The 20033-nt window shown below is 61.0% G+C and overlaps 1 protein-coding gene across 2 annotated transcripts in view; it reads left to right on the top strand.

Annotated features, from left to right (window-relative positions):
* Positions 1–11588, top strand: part of LOC147091273 (leucine-rich repeat-containing protein 23-like) — a 48812-nt gene extending 37224 nt beyond the window's left edge. The window contains exons 8-9 of one of the 2 annotated variants that reach the window (XM_085976700.1): positions 10827–10981; positions 11425–11588. In XM_085976700.1, the coding sequence (XP_085832826.1) occupies positions 10827–10981; positions 11425–11460 (191 nt within the window). In that variant the 3' untranslated portion in view covers positions 11461–11588. The remainder of the gene's footprint in view (positions 1–10826; positions 10982–11424) is intronic. The other variant, XM_085976701.1, reaches the window with a different exon arrangement.
* The last annotated feature ends 8445 nt before the right edge of the window (positions 11589–20033 follow it).

The following is a 20033-nucleotide window of genomic DNA, read 5'->3' as shown; positions in this document are numbered from 1 at the left end:
GGACCAGTCCTCCCACTAACCCCAGCCTGGCTCAGCCCTGAGCCCGAGACCAGGGACCAGTCCTCCCACTAACCCCAGCCTGGCTCAGCCCTGAGCCCTAGACCTGGGACCAGTCCTCCCACTAACCCCAGCCTGGCTCAGCCCTGAGCCCTAGACCCGGGACCAGTCCTCCCACTGACCCCAGCCTGGCTCAGCCCTGAGCTCTAGACCCGGGACCAGTCCTCCCACTGACCCCAGCCTGGCTCAGCGCTGAGCCCTAGACCCGGGACCAGTCCTCCCACTAACCCCAGCCTGGCTCAGCCCTGAGCTCTAGACCAGGGACCAGTCCTCCCACTAACCCCAGCCTGGCTCAGCCCTGAGCCCTAGACCCGGGACCAGTCCTCCCACTAACCCCAGCCTGGCTCAGCCCTGAGCCCTAGACCCGGGACCAGTCCTCCCACTAACCCCAGCCTGGCTCAGCCCTGAGCCCTAGACCCGGGACCAGTCCTCCCACTGACCCCAGCCCGGCTCAGCCCTGACCTCTGGACCCGGGACCAGTCCTCCCACTGACCCCAGCCTGGCTCAGCCCTGAGCTCTAGACCTGGGACCAGTCCTCCCACTAACCCCAGCCTGGCTCAGCCCTGAGCCCTAGACCCGGGACCAGTCCTCCCACTAACCCCAGCCTGGCTCAGCCCTGAGCCCTAGACCTGGGACCAGTCCTCCCACTAACCCCAGCCTGGCTCAGCCCTGAGCCCTAGACCCGGGACCAGTCCTCCCACTAACCCCAGCCTGGCTCAGCCCTGAGCCCTAGACCTGGGACCAGTCCTCCCACTGACCCCAGCCTGGCTCAGCCCTGAGCCCTAGACCCGGGACCAGTCCTCCCACTAACCCCAGCCTGGCTCAGCCCTGAGCTCTAGACCAGGGACCAGTCCTCCCACTGACCCCAGCCTGGCTGAGCCCTGAGCCCTAGACCTGGGACCAGTCCTCCCACTGACCCCAGCCTGGCTCAGCCCTGAGCCCTAGACCCGGGACCAGTCCTCCCACTAACCCCAGCCTGGCTCAGCCCTGAGCCCTAGACCCGGGACCAGTCCTCCCACTAACCCCAGCCTGGCTCAGCCCTGAGCCCTAGACCCGGGACCAGTCCTCCCACTGACCCCAGCCTGGCTCAGCCCTGAGCCCTAGACCCGGGACCAGTCCTCCCACTGACCCCAGCCTGGCTCAGCCCTGAGCCCTAGACCCGGGACCAGTCCTCCCACTGACCCCAGCCTGGCTCAGCCCTGAGCCCTAGACCCGGGACCAGTCCTCCCACTGACCCCAGCCTGGCTGAGCCCTGAGCCCTAGACCCGGGTCCAGTCCTCCCACTAACCCCAGCCTGGCTCAGCCCTGAGCCCTAGACCCGTGACCAGACCTCCCACTAACCCCAGCCTGGCTCAGCCCTGAGCCCTAGACCCGGGACCAGTCCTCCCACTAACCCCAGCCTGGCTCAGCCCTGAGCCCTAGACCCGGGACCAGTCCTCCCACTAACCCCAGCCTGGCTCAGCCCTGAGCTCTAGACCCGGGACCAGTCCTCCCACTAACCCCAGCCTGGCTCAGCCCTGAGCCCTAGACCCGGGACCAGTCCTCCCACTAACCCCAGCCTGGCTCAGCCCTGAGCTCTAGACCCGGGACCAGTCCTCCCACTCACCCCAGCCTGGCTCAGCCCTGAGCCCTAGACCTGGGACCAGTCCTCCCACTCACCCCAGCCTGGCTCAGCCCTGAGCCCTAGACCCGGGACCAGTCCTCCCACTAACCCCAGCCTGGCTCAGCCCTGAGCTCTAGACCCGGGACCAGTCCTCCCACTAACCCCAGCCTGGCTCAGCCCTGAGCCCTAGACCCGGGACCAGTCCTCCCACTAACCCCAGCCTGGCTCAGCCCTGAGCCCTAGACCAGGGACCAGTCCTCCCACTAACCCCAGCCTGGCTCAGCCCTGAGCCCTAGACCAGGGACCAGTCCTCCCACTAACCCCAGCCTGGCTCAGCCCTGAGCCCTAGACCAGGGACCAGTCCTCCCACTAACCCCAGCCTGGCTCAGCCCTGAGCCCTGGACCTGGGACCAGTCCTCCCACTAACCCCAGCCTGGCTCAGCCCTGAGCCCTAGACCCGGGACCAGTCCTCCCACTAACCCCAGCCTGGCTCAGCCCTGAGCCCTAGACCCGGGACCAGTCCTCCCACTAACCCCAGCCTGGCTCAGCCCTGAGCCCTAGACCTGGGACCAGTCCTCCCACTAACCCCAGCCTGGCTCAGCCCTGAGCCCCAGACCAGGGACCAGTCCTCCCACTAACCCCAGTCTGGCTCAGCCCTGAGCCCTAGACCCGGGACCAGTCCTCCCACTAACCCCAGCCTGGCTCAGCCCTTAGCTCTAGACCCGGGACCAGTCCTCCCACTAACCCCAGCCTGGCTCAGCCCTGAGCTCTAGACCCGGAACCAGTCCTCCCACTAACCCCAGCCTGGCTCAGCCCTGAGCCCTAGACCCGGTACCAGTCCTCCCACTGACCCCAGCCTGGCTCAGCCCTGAGCCCTGGACCCGGGACCAGTCCTCCCACTAACCCCAGCCTGGCTCAGCCCTGAGCCCTAGACCCGGGACCAGTCCTCCCACTAACCCCAGCCTGGCTCAGCCCTGAGCCCTAGACCCGGGACCAGTCCTCCCACTAACCCCAGCCTGGCTCAGCCCTGAGCCCTAGACCCGGGACCAGTCCTCCCACTGACCCCAGCCTGGCTCAGCCCTGAGCCCTAGACCCGGGACCAGTCCTCCCACTAACCCCAGCCTGGCTCAGCCCTGAGCCCTAGACCAGGGACCAGTCCTCCCACTGACCCCAGCCTGGCTCAGCCCTGAGCCCTAGACCAGGGACCAGTCCTCCCACTGACCCCAGCCTGGCTCAGCCCTGAGCTCTAGACCCGGGACCAGTCCTCCCACTAACCCCAGCCTGGCTCAGCCCTGAGCTCTAGACCCGGGACCAGTCCTCCCACTAACCCCAGCCTGGCTCAGCCCTGAGCCCTAGACCCGGGACCAGTCCTCCCACTAACCCCAGCCTGGCTCAGCCCTGAGCTCTAGACCCGGGACCAGTCCTCCCACTCACCCCAGCCTGGCTCAGCCCTGAGCCCTAGACCAGGGACCAGTCCTCCCACTGTCCGCAGCCTGGCTCAGCCCTGAGCCCTAGACCCGGGACCAGTCCTCCCACTAACCCCAGCCTGGCTCAGCCCTGAGCCCTAGACCCGGGACCAGTCCTCCCACTAACCCCAGCCTGGCTCAGCCCTGAGCCCTAGACCAGGGACCAGTCCTCCCACTAACCCCAGCCTGGCTCAGCCCTGAACCCTAGACCAGGGACCAGTCCTCCCACTAACCCCAGCCTGGCTCAGCCCTGAGCCCTAGACCCGGGACCAGTCCTCCGACTACCCCCAGCCTGGCTCAGCCCTGAGCCCTAGACCCGGGACCAGTCCTCCCACTCACCCCAGCCTGGCTCAGCCCTGAGCCCTAGACCCGGGACCAGTCCTCCCACTAACCCCAGCCTGGCTCAGCCCTGAGCCCTAGACCCGGGACCAGTCCTCCCACTAACCCCAGCCTGGCTCAGCCCTGAGCCCTAGACCCGGGACCAGTCCTCCCACTAACCCCAGCCTGGCTCAGACCTGAGCCCTAGACCCGGGACCAGTCCTCCCACTAACCCCAGCCTGGCTCAGCCCTGAGCTCTAGACCCGGGACCAGTCCTCCCACTAACCCCAGCCTGGCTCAGCCCTGAGCCCTAGACCAGGGACCAGTCCTCCCACTCACCCCAGCCTGGCTCAGCCCTGAGCCCTAGACCAGGGACCAGTCCTCCCACTAACCCCAGCCTGGCTCAGCCCTGAGCCCTAGAACCGGGACCAGTCCTCCCACTGACCCCAGCCTGGCTCAGCCCTGAGCCCTAGACCAGGGACCAGTCCTCCCACTCACCCCAGCCTGGCTCAGCCCTGAGCCCTAGACCAGGGACCAGTCCTCCCACTAACCCCAGCCTGGCTCAGCCCTGAGCCCTAGACCCGGGACCAGTCCTCCCACTGACCCCAGCCTGGCTCAGCCCTGAGCCCTAGACCCGGGACCAGTCCTCCCACTAACCCCAGCCTGGCTCAGCCCTGAGCTCTAGACCCGGGACCAGTCCTCCCACTAACCCCAGCCTGGCTCAGCCCTGAGCTCTTGACCCGGGACCAGTCCTCCCACTAACCCCAGCCTGGCTCAGCCCTGAGCCCTAGACCTGGGACCAGTCCTCCCACTAACCCCAGCCTGGCTCAGCCCTGAGCCCTAGACCCGGGACCAGTCCTCCCACTGACCCCAGCCTGGCTCAGCCCTGAGCTCTAGACCCGGGACCAGTCCTCCCACTGTCCCCAGCCTGACTCAGCCCTGAGCTCCAGACCCGGGACCAGTCCTCCCACTGACCCCAGCCTGGCTCAGCCCTGAGCCCTAGACCCGGGACCAGTCCTCCCACTAACCCCAGCCTGGCTCAGCCCTGAGCCCTAGACGCGGGACCAGTCCTCCCACTAACCCCAGCCTGGCTCAGCCCTGAGCCCTAGACCAGGGACCAATCCTCCCACTAACCCCAGCCTGGCTCAGCCCTGAGCTCTAGACCCGGGACCAGTCCTCCCACTAACCCCAGCCTGGCTCAGCCCTGAGCTCTAGACCCGGGACCAGTCCTCCCACTAACCCCAGCCTGGCTCAGCCCTGAGCCCTAGACCCGGGACCAGTCCTCCCACTGACCCCAGCCTGGCTCAGCCCTGAGCCCTAGACCAGGGACCAGTCCTCCCACTAACCCCAGCCTGGCTCAGCCCTGAGCTCTACACCCGGGACCAGTCCTCCCACTGACCCCAGCCTGGCTCAGCCCTGAGCCCTAGACCCGTGACCAGTCCTCCCACTAACCCCAGCCTGGCTCAGCCCTGAGCCCTAGACCTGGGACCAGTCCTCCCACTAACCCCAGCCTGGCTCAGCCCTGAGCCCTAGACCCGTGACCAGTCCTCCCACTAACCCCAGCCTGGCTCAGCCCTGAGCCCTAGACCTGGGACCAGTCCTCCCACTAACCCCAGCCTGGCTCAGCCCTGAGCTCTAGACCAGGGACCAGTCCTCCCACTAACCCCAGCCTGGCTCAGCCCTGAGCCCTAGACCAGGGACCAGTCCTCCCACTAACCCCAGCCTGGCTCAGCCCTGAGCCCTAGACCCGGGACCAGTCCTCCCACTAACCCCAGCCTGGCTCAGCCCTGAGCCCTAGACCAGGGACCAGTCCTCCCACTAACCCCAGCCTGGCTCAGCCCTGAGCCCTAGACCCGGGACCAGTCCTCCCACTAACCCCAGCCTGGCTCAGCCCTGAGCCCCAGACCCGGGACCAGTCCTCCCACTGACCCCAGCCTGGCTCAGCCCTGAGCCCTAGACCCGGGACCATTCCTCCCACTAACCCCAGCCTGGCTCAGCCCTGAGCTCTAGACCCGGGACCAGTCCTCCCACTAACCCCAGCCTGGCTCAGCCCTGAGCCCTAGACCCGGGACCAGTCCTCCCACTGACCCCAGCCTGGCTCAGCCCTGAGCCCTAGACCCGGGACCAGTCCTCCCACTAACCCCAGCCTGGCTGAGCCCTGAGCCCTAGACCTGGGACCAGTCCTCCCACTGACCCCAGCCTGGCTCAGCCCTGAGCCCTAGACCCGGGACCAGTCCTCCCACTAACCCCAGCCTGGCTCAGCCCTGAGCCCTAGACCCGGGACCAGTCCTCCCACTAACCCCAGCCTGGCTCAGCCCTGAGCCCTAGACCAGGGACCAGTCCTCCCACTAACCCCAGCCTGGCTCAGCCCTGAGCCCTAGACCCGGGACCAGTCCTCCCACTAACCCCAGCCTGGCTCAGCCCTGAGCCCTAGACCTGGGACCAGTCCTCCCACTGACCCCAGCCTGGCTCAGCCCTGAGCCCTAGACCCGGGACCAGTCCTCCCACTAACCCCAGCCTGGCTCAGCCCTGAGCTCTAGACCCGGGACCAGTCCTCCCACTGACCCCAGCCTGGCTCAGCCCTGAGCCCTAGACCCGGGACCAGTCCTCCCACTAACCCCAGCCTGGCTCAGCCCTGAGCCCTAGACCCGGGACCAGTCCTCCCACTAACCCCAGCCTGGCTCAGCCCTGAGCCCTAGACCTGGGACCAGTCCTCCCACTAACCCCAGCCTGGGTCAGCCCTGAGCCCTAGACCCGGGACCAGTCCTCCCACTAACCCCAGCCTGGCTCAGCCCTGAGCCCTAGACCCGGGACCAGTCCTCCCACTCACCCCAGCCTGGCTCAGCCCTGAGCTCTAGACCCGGGACCAGTCCTCCCACTAACCCCAGCCTGGCTCAGCCCTGAGCTCTAGACCCGGGACCAGTCCTCCCACTAACCCCAGCCTGGCTCAGCCCTGAGCTCTAGACCCGGGACCAGTCCTCCCACTGACCCCAGCCTGGCTCAGCCCTGAGCTCTAGACCAGGGACCAGTCCTCCCACTAACCCCAGCCTGGCTCAGCCCTGAGCCCTAGACCAGGGACCAGTCCTCCCACTAACCCCAGCCTGGCTCAGCCCTGAGCCCTAGACCTGGGACCAGTCCTCCCACTAACCCCAGCCTGGCTCAGCCCTGAGCCCTAGACCCGGGACCAGTCCTCCCACTAACCCCAGCCTGGCTCAGCCCTGAGCTTTAGACCTGGGACCATTCCTCCCACTGACCCCAGCCTGGCTCAGCCCTGAGCCCTAGACCCGGGACCAGTCCTCCCACTAACCCCAGCCTGGCTCAGCCCTGAGCCCTAGACCCGGGACCAGTCCTCCCACTGACCCCAGCCTGGCTCAGCCCTGAGCCCTAGACCCGGGACCAGTCCTCCCACTGACCCCAGCCTGGCTCAGCCCTGAGCCCTAGACCTGGGACCAGTCCTCCCACTAACCCCAGCCTGGCTCAGCCCTGAGCTCTAGACCAGGGACCAGTCCTCCCACTGACCCCAGCCTGGCTCAGCCCTGAGCCCGAGACCCGGGACCAGTCCTCCCACTAACCCCAGCCTGGCTCAGCCCTGAGCTCTAGACCCGGGACCAGTCCTCCCACTAACCCCAGCCTGGCTCAGCCCTGAGCTCTAGACCTGGGACCAGCCCTCCCACTCACCCCAGCCTGGCTCAGCCCTGAGCCCTAGACCCGGGACCAGTCCTCCCACTGACCCCAGCCTGGCTCAGCCCTGAGCCCTGGACCTGGGACCAGTCCTCCCACTGACCCCAGCCTGGCTCAGCCCTGAGCCCTAGACCAGTGACCAGTCCTCCCACTAACCCCAGCCTGGCTCAGCCCTGAGCTCTAGACCAGGGACCAGTCCTCCCACTCACCCCAGCCTGGCTCAGCCCTGAGCCCTAGACCCGGGACCAGTCCTCCCACTGACCCCAGCCTGGCTCAGCCCTGAGCTCTAGACCCGGGACCAGTCCTCCCACTAACCCCAGCCTGGCTCAGCCCTGAGCCCTAGACCCGGGACCAGTCCTCCCACTAACCCCAGCCTGGCTCAGCCCTGAGCCCTAGACCAGGGACCAGTCCTCCCACTGACCCCAGCCTGGCTCAGCCCTGAGCCCTAGACCCGGGACCAGTCCTCCCACTAACCCCAGCCTGGCTCAGCCCTGAGCCCTAGACCCGGGACCAGTCCTCCCACTAACCCCAGCCTGGCTCAGCCCTGAGCCCTAGACCCGGGACCAGTCCTCCCACTAACCCCAGCCTGGCTCAGCCCTGAGCTCTAGACCCGGGACCAGTCCTCCCACTGACCCCAGCCTGGCTCAGCCCTGAGCCCTAGACCCGGGACCAGTCCTCCCACTAACCCCAGCCTGGCTCAGCCCTGAGCTCTAGACCCGGGACCAGTCCTCCCACTCACCCCAGCCTGGCTCAGCCCTGAGCTCTAGACCTGGGACCAGTCCTCCCACTAACCCCAGCCTGGCTCAGCCCTGAGCTCTAGACCTGGGACCAGTCCTCCCACTAACCCCAGCCTGGCTCAGCCCTGAGCCCTAGACCCGGGACCAGTCCTCCCACTAACCCCAGCCTGGCTCAGCCCTGAGCTCTAGACCCGGGACCAGTCCTCCCACTCACCCCAGCCTGGCTCAGCCCTGAGCTCTAGACCTGGGACCAGTCCTCCCACTAACCCCAGCCTGGCTCAGCCCTGAGCCCTAGACCCGGGACCAGTCCTCCCACTCACCCCAGCCTGGCTCAGCCCTGAGCTCTAGACCTGGGACCAGTCCTCCCACTCACCCCAGCCTGGCTCAGCCCTGAGCTCTAGACCCGGGACCAGTCCTCCCACTGACCCCAGCCTGGCTCAGCCCTGAGCCCTAGACCCGGGACCAGTCCTCCCACTGACCCCAGCCTGGCTCAGCCCTGAGCCCTAGACCTGGGACCAGTCCTCCCACTAACCCCAGCCTGGCTCAGCCCTGAGCCCTAGACCCGGGACCAGTCCTCCCACTGACCCCAGCCTGGCTCAGCCCTGAGCTCTAGACCTGGGACCAGTCCTCCCACTGACCCCAGCCTGGCTCAGCCCTGAGCCCTAGACCAGGGACCAGTCCTCCCACTAACCCCAGCCTGGCTCAGCCCTGAGCTCTAGACCCGGGACCAGTCCTCCCACTAACCCCAGCCTGGCTCAGCCCTGAGCCCTAGACCCGGGACCAGTCCTCCCACTAACCCCAGCCTGGCTCAGCCCTGAGCCCTAGACCCGGGACCAGTCCTCCCACTAACCCCAGCCTGGCTCAGCCCTGAGCCCTAGACCCGGGACCAGTCCTCCCACTGACCCCAGCCTGGCTCAGCCCTGAGCTCTAGACCCGGGACCAGTCCTCCCACTAACCCCAGCCTGGCTCAGCCCTGAGCTCTAGACCTGGGACCAGTCCTCCCACTGACCCCAGCCTGGCTCAGCCCTGAGCCCTAGACCAGGGACCAGTCCTCCCACTAACCCCAGCCTGGCTCAGCCCTGAGCTCTAGACCCGGGACCAGTCCTCCCACTAACCCCAGCCTGGCTCAGCCCTGAGCCCTAGACCCGGGACCAGTCCTCCCACTAACCCCAGCCTGGCTCAGCCCTGAGCCCTAGACCCGGGACCAGTCCTCCCACTAACCCCAGCCTGGCTCAGCCCTGAGCCCTAGACCCGGGACCAGTCCTCCCACTAACCCCAGCCTGGCTCAGCCCTGAGCCCTAGACCCGGGACCAGTCCTCCCACTAACCCCAGCCTGGCTCAGCCCTGAGCTCTAGACCCGGGACCAGTCCTCCCACTCACCCCAGCCTGGCTCAGCCCTGAGCTCTAGACCTGGGACCAGTCCTCCCACTCACCCCAGCCTGGCTCAGCCCTGAGCTCTAGACCTGGGACCAGTCCTCCCACTCACCCCAGCCTGGCTCAGCCCTGAGCTCTAGACCCGGGACCAGTCCTCCCACTGACCCCAGCCTGGCTCAGCCCTGAGCCCTAGACCCGGGACCAGTCCTCCCACTGACCCCAGCCTGGCTCAGCCCTGAGCCCTAGACCTGGGACCAGTCCTCCCACTAACCCCAGCCTGGCTCAGCCCTGAGCCCTAGACCCGGGACCAGTCCTCCCACTGACCCCAGCCTGGCTCAGCCCTGAGCTCTAGACCTGGGACCAGTCCTCCCACTAACCCCAGCCTGGCTCAGCCCTGAGCCCTAGACCCGGGACCAGTCCTCCCACTAACCCCAGCCTGGCTCAGCCCTGAGCCCTAGACCAGGGACCAGTCCTCCCACTAACCCCAGCCTGGCTCAGCCCTGAGCTCTAGACCCGGGACCAGTCCTCCCACTAACCCCAGCCTGGCTCAGCCCTGAGCCCTAGACCCGGGACCAGTCCTCCCACTAACCCCAGCCTGGCTCAGCCCTGAGCCCTAGACCCGGGACCAGTCCTCCCACTAACCCCAGCCTGGCTCAGCCCTGAGCCCTAGACCTGGGACCAGTCCTCCCACTCACCCCAGCCTGGCTCATCCCTGGACTCTTGGGTTAAAAGTTGATAAGCACACATGGTGTGACCTAGTATTGAGTTCACAGGCCCAATGACGGTGCCTGTTCCTTATTTACACCTGACTAATCAGAAGAACAATTAGTCACATCTGGACTTCCAACCCCCTCACACCTGGATTCCAAATTCCCCCCCCCCCACACACACCCAGAGTCCCCCCGACACACACCCTTCCCCCGCCTTCCTCCCCCCTCTCCCTCCCTCCCCCTTCTCCCTCTCCCTCCCTCCACCTCCCCCTCCCTCTCCCTCCACCCCCTCTCCCTCTCTCCCTCGCTCCCTCCCTCCGCCCCCTCTCCCTCCCTCCCTCCCTCCAGCCCCCTCTCTCTCCCTCCACCCCCCTGTCCCTCCCCCCTCTCCCTCTCCCTCCCTCCACCTCCCTCCCTCCCCCTCCCTCGCTCCCTCCCTCCACTCCTCCACCCCCTCTCCCTCCCTCCCTCCCTCCAGCCCCCTCTCCCTCCCTCCACCCCCTCTCCCTCCCTCCCTCCCTCCACCCCCTCTCCCTCCCTCCACCCCCTCTCCCTCCCTCTCTCTCTCCATCCACCCCCTCCACCCTTCCAGCCCACCTCTCCCTCCCTCCCCCCTCGCTCCCTCCCTCCACCCCCCCGTCCCTCCCTCTCTCTCTCCCTCCACCCCCTCCACCCTTCCAGCCCACCTCTCCCTCCCTCCCTCCAACCCCCTCTCCCTCCCTCCACCCCCTCTCCCTCCCTCCCTCCATCCATCCCTCCCTCCCTCCACCCCCCTCTCCCTCTCCACCCCCCTCTCCCTCCCTCTCTCCCTCCCTCCTGCCCTTCGGATCCAATGACCAACGCCACCCTCCCCAACCACCTCTCCTCTCTCTCCCGGCAGAGAACCCATGCACGGAGGAGGATTCCTACCGCATGGAGACCCTGGCCCTGCTCCGCAAACTGGAGCGGGTGGACAAGGATAATTTCAGCTCCGAGGATCGAGCAGAGGCCGAGGACATCCAGCGACAGCGGCAGAGGGAAGAGCAGGAAAGGGAGGTGAGAGACAGGGTGCCGGGGCCTCGTCGGGAGGGCGGAGGGTCTCCCCTGGAATGTGCGAGCGGGAAGCCCGGCTGATTGTTGGCCCACCCCCTTCCACAAGGGGGCGACTCCGCGGGGATGGAGCCTGGGCCTTTCCTGCTCTGTGTGTGTGTGTGGGGCTCAGTACCCACACCGGGTGTGAGATCAGGCTAATTCAGCACAGGCCGGGGATGGAGCCTGGGCCTTTCCTGCTCTGTGTGTGTGTGTGGGGCTCAGTACCCACACCGGGTGTGAGATCAGGCTAATTCAGCACAGGCCGGGGATGGAGCCTGGGCCTTTCCTGCTCGGTGTGTGTGTGTGTCTGTGTGTGTGTGGTGGGGGGGGGCGGTCTCAGTCCCAGATCAGGCAGAGGATTTACCCGCTGTTACTGATGGTTTACATTTTTTGCCCGTTTCCCGCAGGCTAATGAAGAGCTACTCTCGGGACTGGAAGATTAAGGCTGACCGAGGAGAGAGATGATCCAGCAGACACAGCTCCTTGCGCTCTGATCTTGACTGGCAGGGCAATACAAGGTCACATCGAGGGCAGATTACAAAACAGATTCATCTGAAAGCCCTTGACCTTCACACGAACAGGAGAAACGTGCATCTCCCACCTCCCCACCTTCTCCCCATATCCCTCACTCCCACCTCCCCACCTTCTCCCCATATCCCTCACTCCCACCTCCCCACCTTCTCCCCATATCCCTCACTCCCACCTCCCCACCTTCTCCCCATATCCCTCACTCCCACCTCCCACCTTCTCCCCATATCCCTCACTCCCACCTCCCCACCTTCTCCCCATATCCCTCACTCCCACCTCCCACCTTCTTCCCATATCCCTCACTCCCACCTCCCACCTTCTCCCCATATCCCTCACTCCCACCTCTCCACCTTCTCCCCATATCTCTCACTCCCACCTCTCCACCTTCTCCCCATATCCCTCACTCCCACCTCCCCACCTTCTCCCCATATCCCTCACTCCCACCTCCCACCTTCTCCCCATATCCCTCACTCCCACCTCCCCACCTTCTCCCCATATCCCTCACTCCCCCTCCCCACCTTCTCCCCATATCCCTCACTCCCACCTCCCACCTTCTCCCCATATCCCTCACTCCCACCTCCCACCTTCTCCCCATATCCCTCACTCCCACCTCCCCACCTTCTCCCCATATCCCTCACTCCCCCTCCCCACCTTCTCCCCATATCTCTCACTCCCACCTCCCACCTTCTCCCCATATCCCTCACTCCCACCTCCCACCTTCTCCCCATATCCCTCACTCCCACCTCCCCACCTTCTCCCCATATCCCTCACTCCCACCTCCCCACCTTCTCCCCATATCCCTCACTCCCCCTCCCCACCTTCTCCCCATATCTCTCACTCCCACCTCTCCACCTTCTCCCCATATCCCTCACTCCCACCTCCTCACCTTCTCCCCATATCCCTCACTCCCACCTCCCCACCTTCTCCCCATATCCCTCACTCCCACCTCCCCACCTTCTCCCCATATCCCTCACTCCCACCTCCCCACCTTCTCCCCATATCCCTCACTCCCACCTCCCCACCTTCTCCCCATATCCCTCACTCCCACCTCCCCACCTTCACCCCATATCCCTCACTCCCACCTCCCCACCTTCTCCCCATATCCCTCACTCCCACCTCCCCACCTTCTCCCCATATCCCTCACTCCCACCTCCCCACCTTCTCCCCATATCCCTCACTCCCACCTCCCCACCTTCTCCCCATATCCCTCACTCCCACCTCCCCACCTTCTCCCCATATCCCTCACTCCCACCTCCCCACCTTCTCCCCATATCCCTCACTCCCACCTCCCCACCTTCTCCCCATATCCCTCACTCCCACCTCCCCACCTTCTCCCCATATCCCTCACTCCCACCTCCCCACCTTCTCCCCATATCCCTCACTCCCCCCTCCCCACCTTCTCCCCATATCCCTCACTCCCACCTCCCCACCTTCTCCACATATCCCTCACTCCCACCTCCCCACCTTCTCCCCATATCCCTCACTCCCACCTCCCCAGCTTCTCCCCATATCCCTCACTCCCACCTCCCCACCTTCTCCCCATATCCCTCACTCCCACCTCCCCACCTTCTCCCCATATCTCTCACTCCCGCCTCCCCACCTTCTCCCCATATCCCTCACTCCCACCTCCCCACCTTCTCCCCATATCCTTCACTCCCACCTCCTCACCTTCTCCCCATATCCCTCACTCCCACCTCCCCACCTTCTCCCCATATCTCTCACTCCCACCTCCCCACTTTCTCCCCATATCCCTCACTCCCACCTCCCCACCATCTCCCCATATCCCTCACTCCCTCCTCCCCACCTTCTCCCCATATCCCTCACTCCCACCTCCCCACCTTCTCCCCATATCCCTCACTCCCACCTCCCCACCTTCTCCCCATATCCCTCACTCACACCTCCCCACCTTCTCCCCATATCCCTCACTCCCACCTCCCCACCTTCTCCCCATATCCCTCACTCCCACCTCCCCACCTTCTCCCCATATCCCTCACTCCCCCCTCCCCACCTTCTCCCCATATCCCTCACTCCCCCCTCCCCACCTTCTCCCCATATCCCTCACTCCCACCTCCCCACCTTCTCCCCATATCCCTCACTCCCACCTCCCCACCTTCTCCCCATATCCCTCAATCCCACCTCCCCACCTTCTCCCCATATCCCTCACTCCCCCCTCCCCACCTTCTCCCCATATCCCTCACTCCCACCTCCCTGTAAATTTCTCCCCTTTTGAAGTATTTATCCAATTTCCCTTTTGAAAGTTACTATTGAATCTGCTTCCACCGCCCTTTCAGGCAGTGCGTTCCGGATCATAGCAACTCGCTGCGTAAATAAAATTCTCTTCATCTCCCCCTCTGGTTCTTTTGCCAATTACCTTCAATCTGTGTCCTCTGGTTACCAAGTCTCTTACCACTGGAAACAGTTTGCCTTATTTACTCTATCCAAACCCTTCATCATTTTTAACACCTCGATTAAATCTCTCCCTTAACCTTCTCTGCTCCAAGGAGAACACACCCAGCTTCTCCAGTCTCTCCACATAACTTCTCCCTCATCCCTGGTACCATTCTGGTAAATCTCCCCTTAACCTTCTCTGCTCTAAGGAGAACAACCCCAGCTTCTCCAGTCTCTCCACGTAACTCAAGCCCCTCATCCCCTGGTACCATTCTGGTAAATCTCCCCTTAACTTTCTCTGCTCCAAGGAGAACAATCCCAGCTCCTCCAGTCTCTCCACATAACTCAAGCCCCTCATCCCCTGGTACCATTCTGGTAAATCTCCCCTTAACCTACTCTGTTCCAAGGAGAACAATCCCAGCTTCTCCAGTCTCTCCACATAACTCGAGCCCCTCATCCCCTGGTACCATTCTGGTAAATCTCCCCTTAACCTTCTCTGCTCCAAGGAGAACAATCCCAGCTTCTCCAGTCTCTCCACATAACTCGAGCCCCTCATCCCCTGGTACCATTCTGGTAAATCTTCCTTTAACCTTCTCTGCTCTAAGGAGAACAATCCCAGCTTCTCCAGTCTCTCCACGTAACTGAAGTCCCTCATCCCCTGGTACCATTCTGGTTAATCTCCCCTTAACCTTCTCTGCTCCAAGGAGAACAATCCCAGCTTCTCCAGTCTCTCCACGTAACTCAAGCCCCTCATCCACTGGTACCATTCTGGTCAATCTCCCCTTAACCTTCTCTGCTCCAAGGAGAACAATCCCAGCTTCTCCAGTCTCTCACGTAACTCAAGTCCCTCATCCCCTGGTACCATTCTGGTAAATCTCCCCTTAACCTTCTCTGCTCTAAGGAGAACAATCCCAGCTTCTCCAGTCTATCCACGTAACTCAAGCCCCTCATCCCCTGGTACCATTCTGGTAAATCTCCCCTTAACCTTCTCTGCTTCAAGGAGAACAATCCCAGCTTCTCCAGTCTCTCCACGTAACTCAAGTCCCTCATCCCCTGGTACCATTCTGGTAAATCTCCCCTTAACCTTCTCTGCTCCAAGGAGAACAACCCCAGCTTCTCCAGTCTCTCCATATTAACTGAAGTCCCTCATCCCCTGGTACCATTCCTCAGACTGAGATTCCTAATTTTTGGATACATTGTCCCAACGCACGGTGGGGGGGGGGGGGCCGCTGCAAGGAGTGTCTCCTCTCTCCCGCCCCTCTTAGTTTTCCAGCTCTCTCTCTGTATAATAGTTACATGGACACTCCTTTCAATTTAACAATAAAATGATGTTGCTGATAAGTCACTGCAGTCTCCTGTGGATTTTCTTCCTTATTTTGCTCTTAGGATATGGGTGTCGCTGGCAAGGCCGGCATTCGATGCCCATTTAGTGCCATACTTTTGGATGAGACGTTAAACCGAGGCCCTGTCTCCCCCTCGGGTGGATGTAAAAGATCCCGTGGCAACTATTGGAAGAAGAGCGGGGGGGGGGGCGGAGTTCTCCCCAGTGTCCTGGGGTCAATATTTATCCCTCAACCAACATCACTTAAAAAAAACCCCCACCGGATTATCTGGTCATTATCACATTGCTGTTTGTGGGAGCTTGCTGTGCGCAAGTTGGCTGCCGCTGAGTTGGCCGTAAAACGCTTTGGGACATCCCGGGGTCGTGAAAGGTGCTATAGAAATATAAGTTATTTCTTTTTTTCATTATCCCTGGTTGAGGAATATGGGAAGATAGTGGTGATATGGGGGTGGGGGGCGCGGGGCAGATGGGATTGAGGGATAGTGGTTAGCACTGTTGCCTCACAGCGCCAGGGACCCGGGTTCGAATCCGGCCTCGGGTGACTGTCTGTGTGGAGTTTGCACATTCTCCCCGTGTTTGCGTGGGTTTCCTCCGGGTGCTCCGGTTTCCTCCCACAGTCCAAAGATGTGCGGGTTAGGTTGATTGGCTATGATAAATTGACCCTTAGTGTTAGGGGGATTAAATACGTGGGGTTACGGGGATAGGGTGAGATATGTGTTGGTGTAGGGGTTACGGGGATCGGGTGGGATATGTGTCGGTGCAGGCTCGATGGGCCGAAATGGCCTCTATCTGCACTGTGGGGTTTCTGTGATTCTGTGATTCTGTGATATGGGGAGTAGGTGAGATTGAGATAGATGAGGAGATGGTATGGAAGGGATTGAGGGCTAAGGGGAGGTGGGAGTGAGGGTTATGGGGAGAAGGTGGAGAGGTGGGATTGAGGGGTAAGGGAGGAGGTGAGATTGAGGGATATGAGGAGAAGGTGGTATTGAGAGCTATGAGGAGGAGGTGGGGAGGAAGGATTGAGGAATATAGGGAGAGGTTGGGGAGGTGATGGGATTGAGGGACATTGAGGGGAGGAGGTAGGGTTGTGGGATTATCGGGAGAAAGCGGGATTGATGGATGTGGTGGAGAGATGGGATTGAGGGCTATGGAAGGGAATTCCAGGATTCTTCGACAGCACCTCCCAAACCTACGACCTCTACCACCTAGAAGGACAAGGGCAGCAGGCGCAGGAGAACACCACCACCTCCAAGTCACACACCAGCCTGACTTGGAAGTATATCGCCGATCCTTCATCGTCGCTGGGTCAAAATCCTGGAACTCCCTCCCTAACAGCACTGTGGGAGTATTTTAACCCTTCGGACTGCAGCGGTTCAAGAAGGCGGCTCACCACCACCTTCTCAAGGGCAATTAGGGATGGGCAATAAATGCTGGCCTTGCCAGCGACGCCCACATCCCAGGAACAAATAAAAACAATTATAGTGGGGGATGTGCGATTGAGGGATTATGGGGAGCGGATAGGATTGAGGGATATGGAAGGGAATTCCAGGTGTCTGACCCAGCGACAATGAAGTCAGGATGGTGGATGTGACTTGGAGGAGAACTTGGAGACGACGGTGTTCCCACGACGTTGCTGCTGTTCTCCTTCTCGATGGTCTAGGTCACAGGGTTTGGGAGGTGCTGTCAAAGTGACCTTGAGCAAGTTGCTTCAGGGCATCCTGTAGTTTGGACAGACTGCGGCCATGGCTGTGGAAGTGGGTGCGGAGAGGCGGATATGGAGGCCCAGTGAGATGGGCTGCCGATCAAGTGGACTGCTCTGTCCTGGATGAAGTTGAGTTTCTTGAGTGTTGTTGGGGCTGCACACATTCATGGTGAGTGGTAAGTATCCCATCACACTCCTGACTTGAGCCTTGTAGTTGGTGGAGATACTTTGAGGAGTCAAGTGTACCACATACTCCTTAGAAAATAAAAGTCTAAATGGAGCAGAGGAGCAGAGGAATCTGCGGCGACAGATACACCAATCACTAAAAGTAGCGACACTGCTTATCAAGGCCATTAAAACAAAGCAAACCCAGCACTGGGGCTCATTTCAAGAGGGATAGATTTGAAAAGCAGAGCAGTTGTATTAAAGTTGTGTAGATTCTTGGTTAGATCACACTTGGAGCCCTGTGCACAGTTCTGGTCTCCATATACCTTGGATAGACCACACTTGGAGCACTGCGCACAGTTCTGGTCTCCATATATCTTGGTTAGATCATGGAGCCCTGTGCACAGTTCTAGTCTCCATATACCTTGGTTAGATCACACTTGGAGCACTGTGCACCGTTCTGGTCTCCATATACCTTGGTTAGATCACACTTGGAGCACTGTGCACAGTTCTGATCTCCATATACCTTGGTTAGACCACACATGGAGCACTGCGCACAGTTCTGGTCTCCATATACCTTGGTTAGACCACACATGGAGCACTGCGCACAGTTCTGGTCTCCATATACCTTGGTTAGACCAGACTTGGAGCACTGTGCACAGTTCTGGTCTCTGTATACCTTGGTTAGACCACACTTGGAGCACTGTGCACAGTTCTGGTCTCTGTATACCTTGGTTAGACCACACAAGGAGCACTGTGCACAGTTCTGGTCTCCATATGCCTTGGTTAGACCACACTAGGAGCACTGTGCACAGTTCTGGTCTCCATATACCTTGGTTAGACCACACAAGGAGCACTGTGCACAGTTCTGGTCTCCATATGCCTTGGTTAGACCACACTTGGAGCGCTGTGCACAGTTCTGGTCTCCATATACCTTGGTTAGACCACACTTGGAACACTGTGCACAGTTCTGATCTCCATATACCTTGGTTAGACCACACTTGGAGCACTGTGCACAGTTCTGATCTCCATATACCTTGGTTAGACCACACTTGGAGCACTGCGCACAGTTCTGGTCTCCATATGCCTTGGTTAGACCACACTTGGAGCACTGCGCACAGTTCTGGTCTCCATATATCTTGGTTAGACCACACTTGGAGCATTGTGCACAGTTCTGGTCTCCATATGCCTTGGTTAGACCACACTTGGAGCATTGTGCACAGTTCTGGTCTCCATATACCTTGGATAGACCACACTTGGAGCACTGTGCACAGTTCTGGTCTCCATATACCTTGGTTAGACCACACTTGGAGCATTGTGCAATGTTCTGGTCTCCATATACCTTGGTTAGACCACACTTGGAGCACTGTGCACAGTTCTGGTTACTGTAGACCTTGGTTAGACCACACTTGGAGCACGGTGCACAGTTCTGGTCTCCATATACCTTGGTTAGATCACACTTGGAGCACTGTGCACAGTTCTGGTCTCCATATACCCTGGTTAGACCACACTTGGAGCACTGTGCACAGTTCTGGTCTCCAGATACCTTGGTCAGACCACACTTGGAGCACTGTGCACAGTTCTGGTCTCCAGATACCTTGGTCAGACCAGACTTGGAGCACTGTGCACAGTTCTGGTTACTGTAGACCTTGGTTAGACCACACTTGGAGCACGGTGCACAGTTCTGGTCTCCATATACCTTGGTTAGATCACACTTGGAGCACTGTGCACAGTTCTGGTCTCCATATACCCTGGTTAGACCACACTTGGAGCACTGTGCACAGTTCTGGTCTCCAGATACCTTGGTCAGACCACACTTGGAGCACTGTGCACAGTTCTGGTCTCCAGATACCTTGGTCAGACCAGACTTGGAGCACTGTGCACAGTTCTGGTCTCCAGATACCCTGGTTAGACCAGACTTGGAGCACTGTGCACAGTTGTGGTCTCCAGATACCCTGGTTAGACCAGAGGTACTGGAGAAGGTGCAAAAATGATTTATGAGAACAATGGCAGATCTGAGAAGTTATACCTATCAGGAAAGATTGAACAGGCTGGGGCTCTTGTCTCGAGAACAGTGAAGAGTGAGGGGTGACCTGATAGAGGTATTTAAGATTCTTAAAGGGTTTGATAGTGTAGACGTAGAGAAGATGTTTCCACTTACGGCCGAGACCAGAACTCGGGGCCATAAATAGAAAGAAAGACTTGCATTTATGTAGCGCCTTTCACAACCTCGGGACGTCCCAATTTGCTTTACAGCCAATGAAATACTTTTTGGAGTGTAGTCGCTGTTGTAATGTAGGAAACGCGGCAGCCAATGTGCGCACAGCAAGCTCCCACAAACAGCAATGTGTACGAAAGGCTGATATTTAAAGATATTTAGTAGACGAGAATCATATATGTATAAAATCAAGGGGCAAAATTTCGGTACTGGCGATGCGCAAAGTTTAGCGCCAGGCGCGATTGATCGCCACCTCGAGCGGTATTGGGTTGCAGCGCCCCTGAAGGTGATTGCGGCGCTAAATCAGGCGCTGCACGGTAGTCTTAAGGCGCTAACCAGGCAGCGCAACGCAATTTCCCCGCGGGCGAGCGCAGCGCAGGTGCTGTCAATAATCGATTGGACCTAGACACGCTGGCGCCGGTCAGCCCTTAAAGGGGCGGATCGATTCTCACCTGCAGCCACACTCTGCGCCTTGTAGGCCTCAAACTCGACGGCAACCTACCTGTGGCGGCCAAAACTTCAAGGACATGGAGAGGGTCAGGGAGAGAGCGCAGCGCTTCAGCGAGGGGGCACTGGATGCTCTGGTTGGCGCAGTGGAGCGCCGGCGAGGTGTGCTGTACCCGGAGAATGGCAGGAGGCCTAATCAGACCGAATACCGCAGAGCTTGGAGGGA

Source organism: Somniosus microcephalus, unplaced genomic scaffold, assembly GCF_052327205.1.
Source record: "Somniosus microcephalus isolate GS21.2 unplaced genomic scaffold, FLI_Smic_1.0 unresolved_chr3, whole genome shotgun sequence".
Taxonomy (NCBI): domain Eukaryota; kingdom Metazoa; phylum Chordata; class Chondrichthyes; order Squaliformes; family Somniosidae; genus Somniosus; species Somniosus microcephalus.
This window is presented reverse-complemented; position numbering and strand designations above follow the sequence as displayed.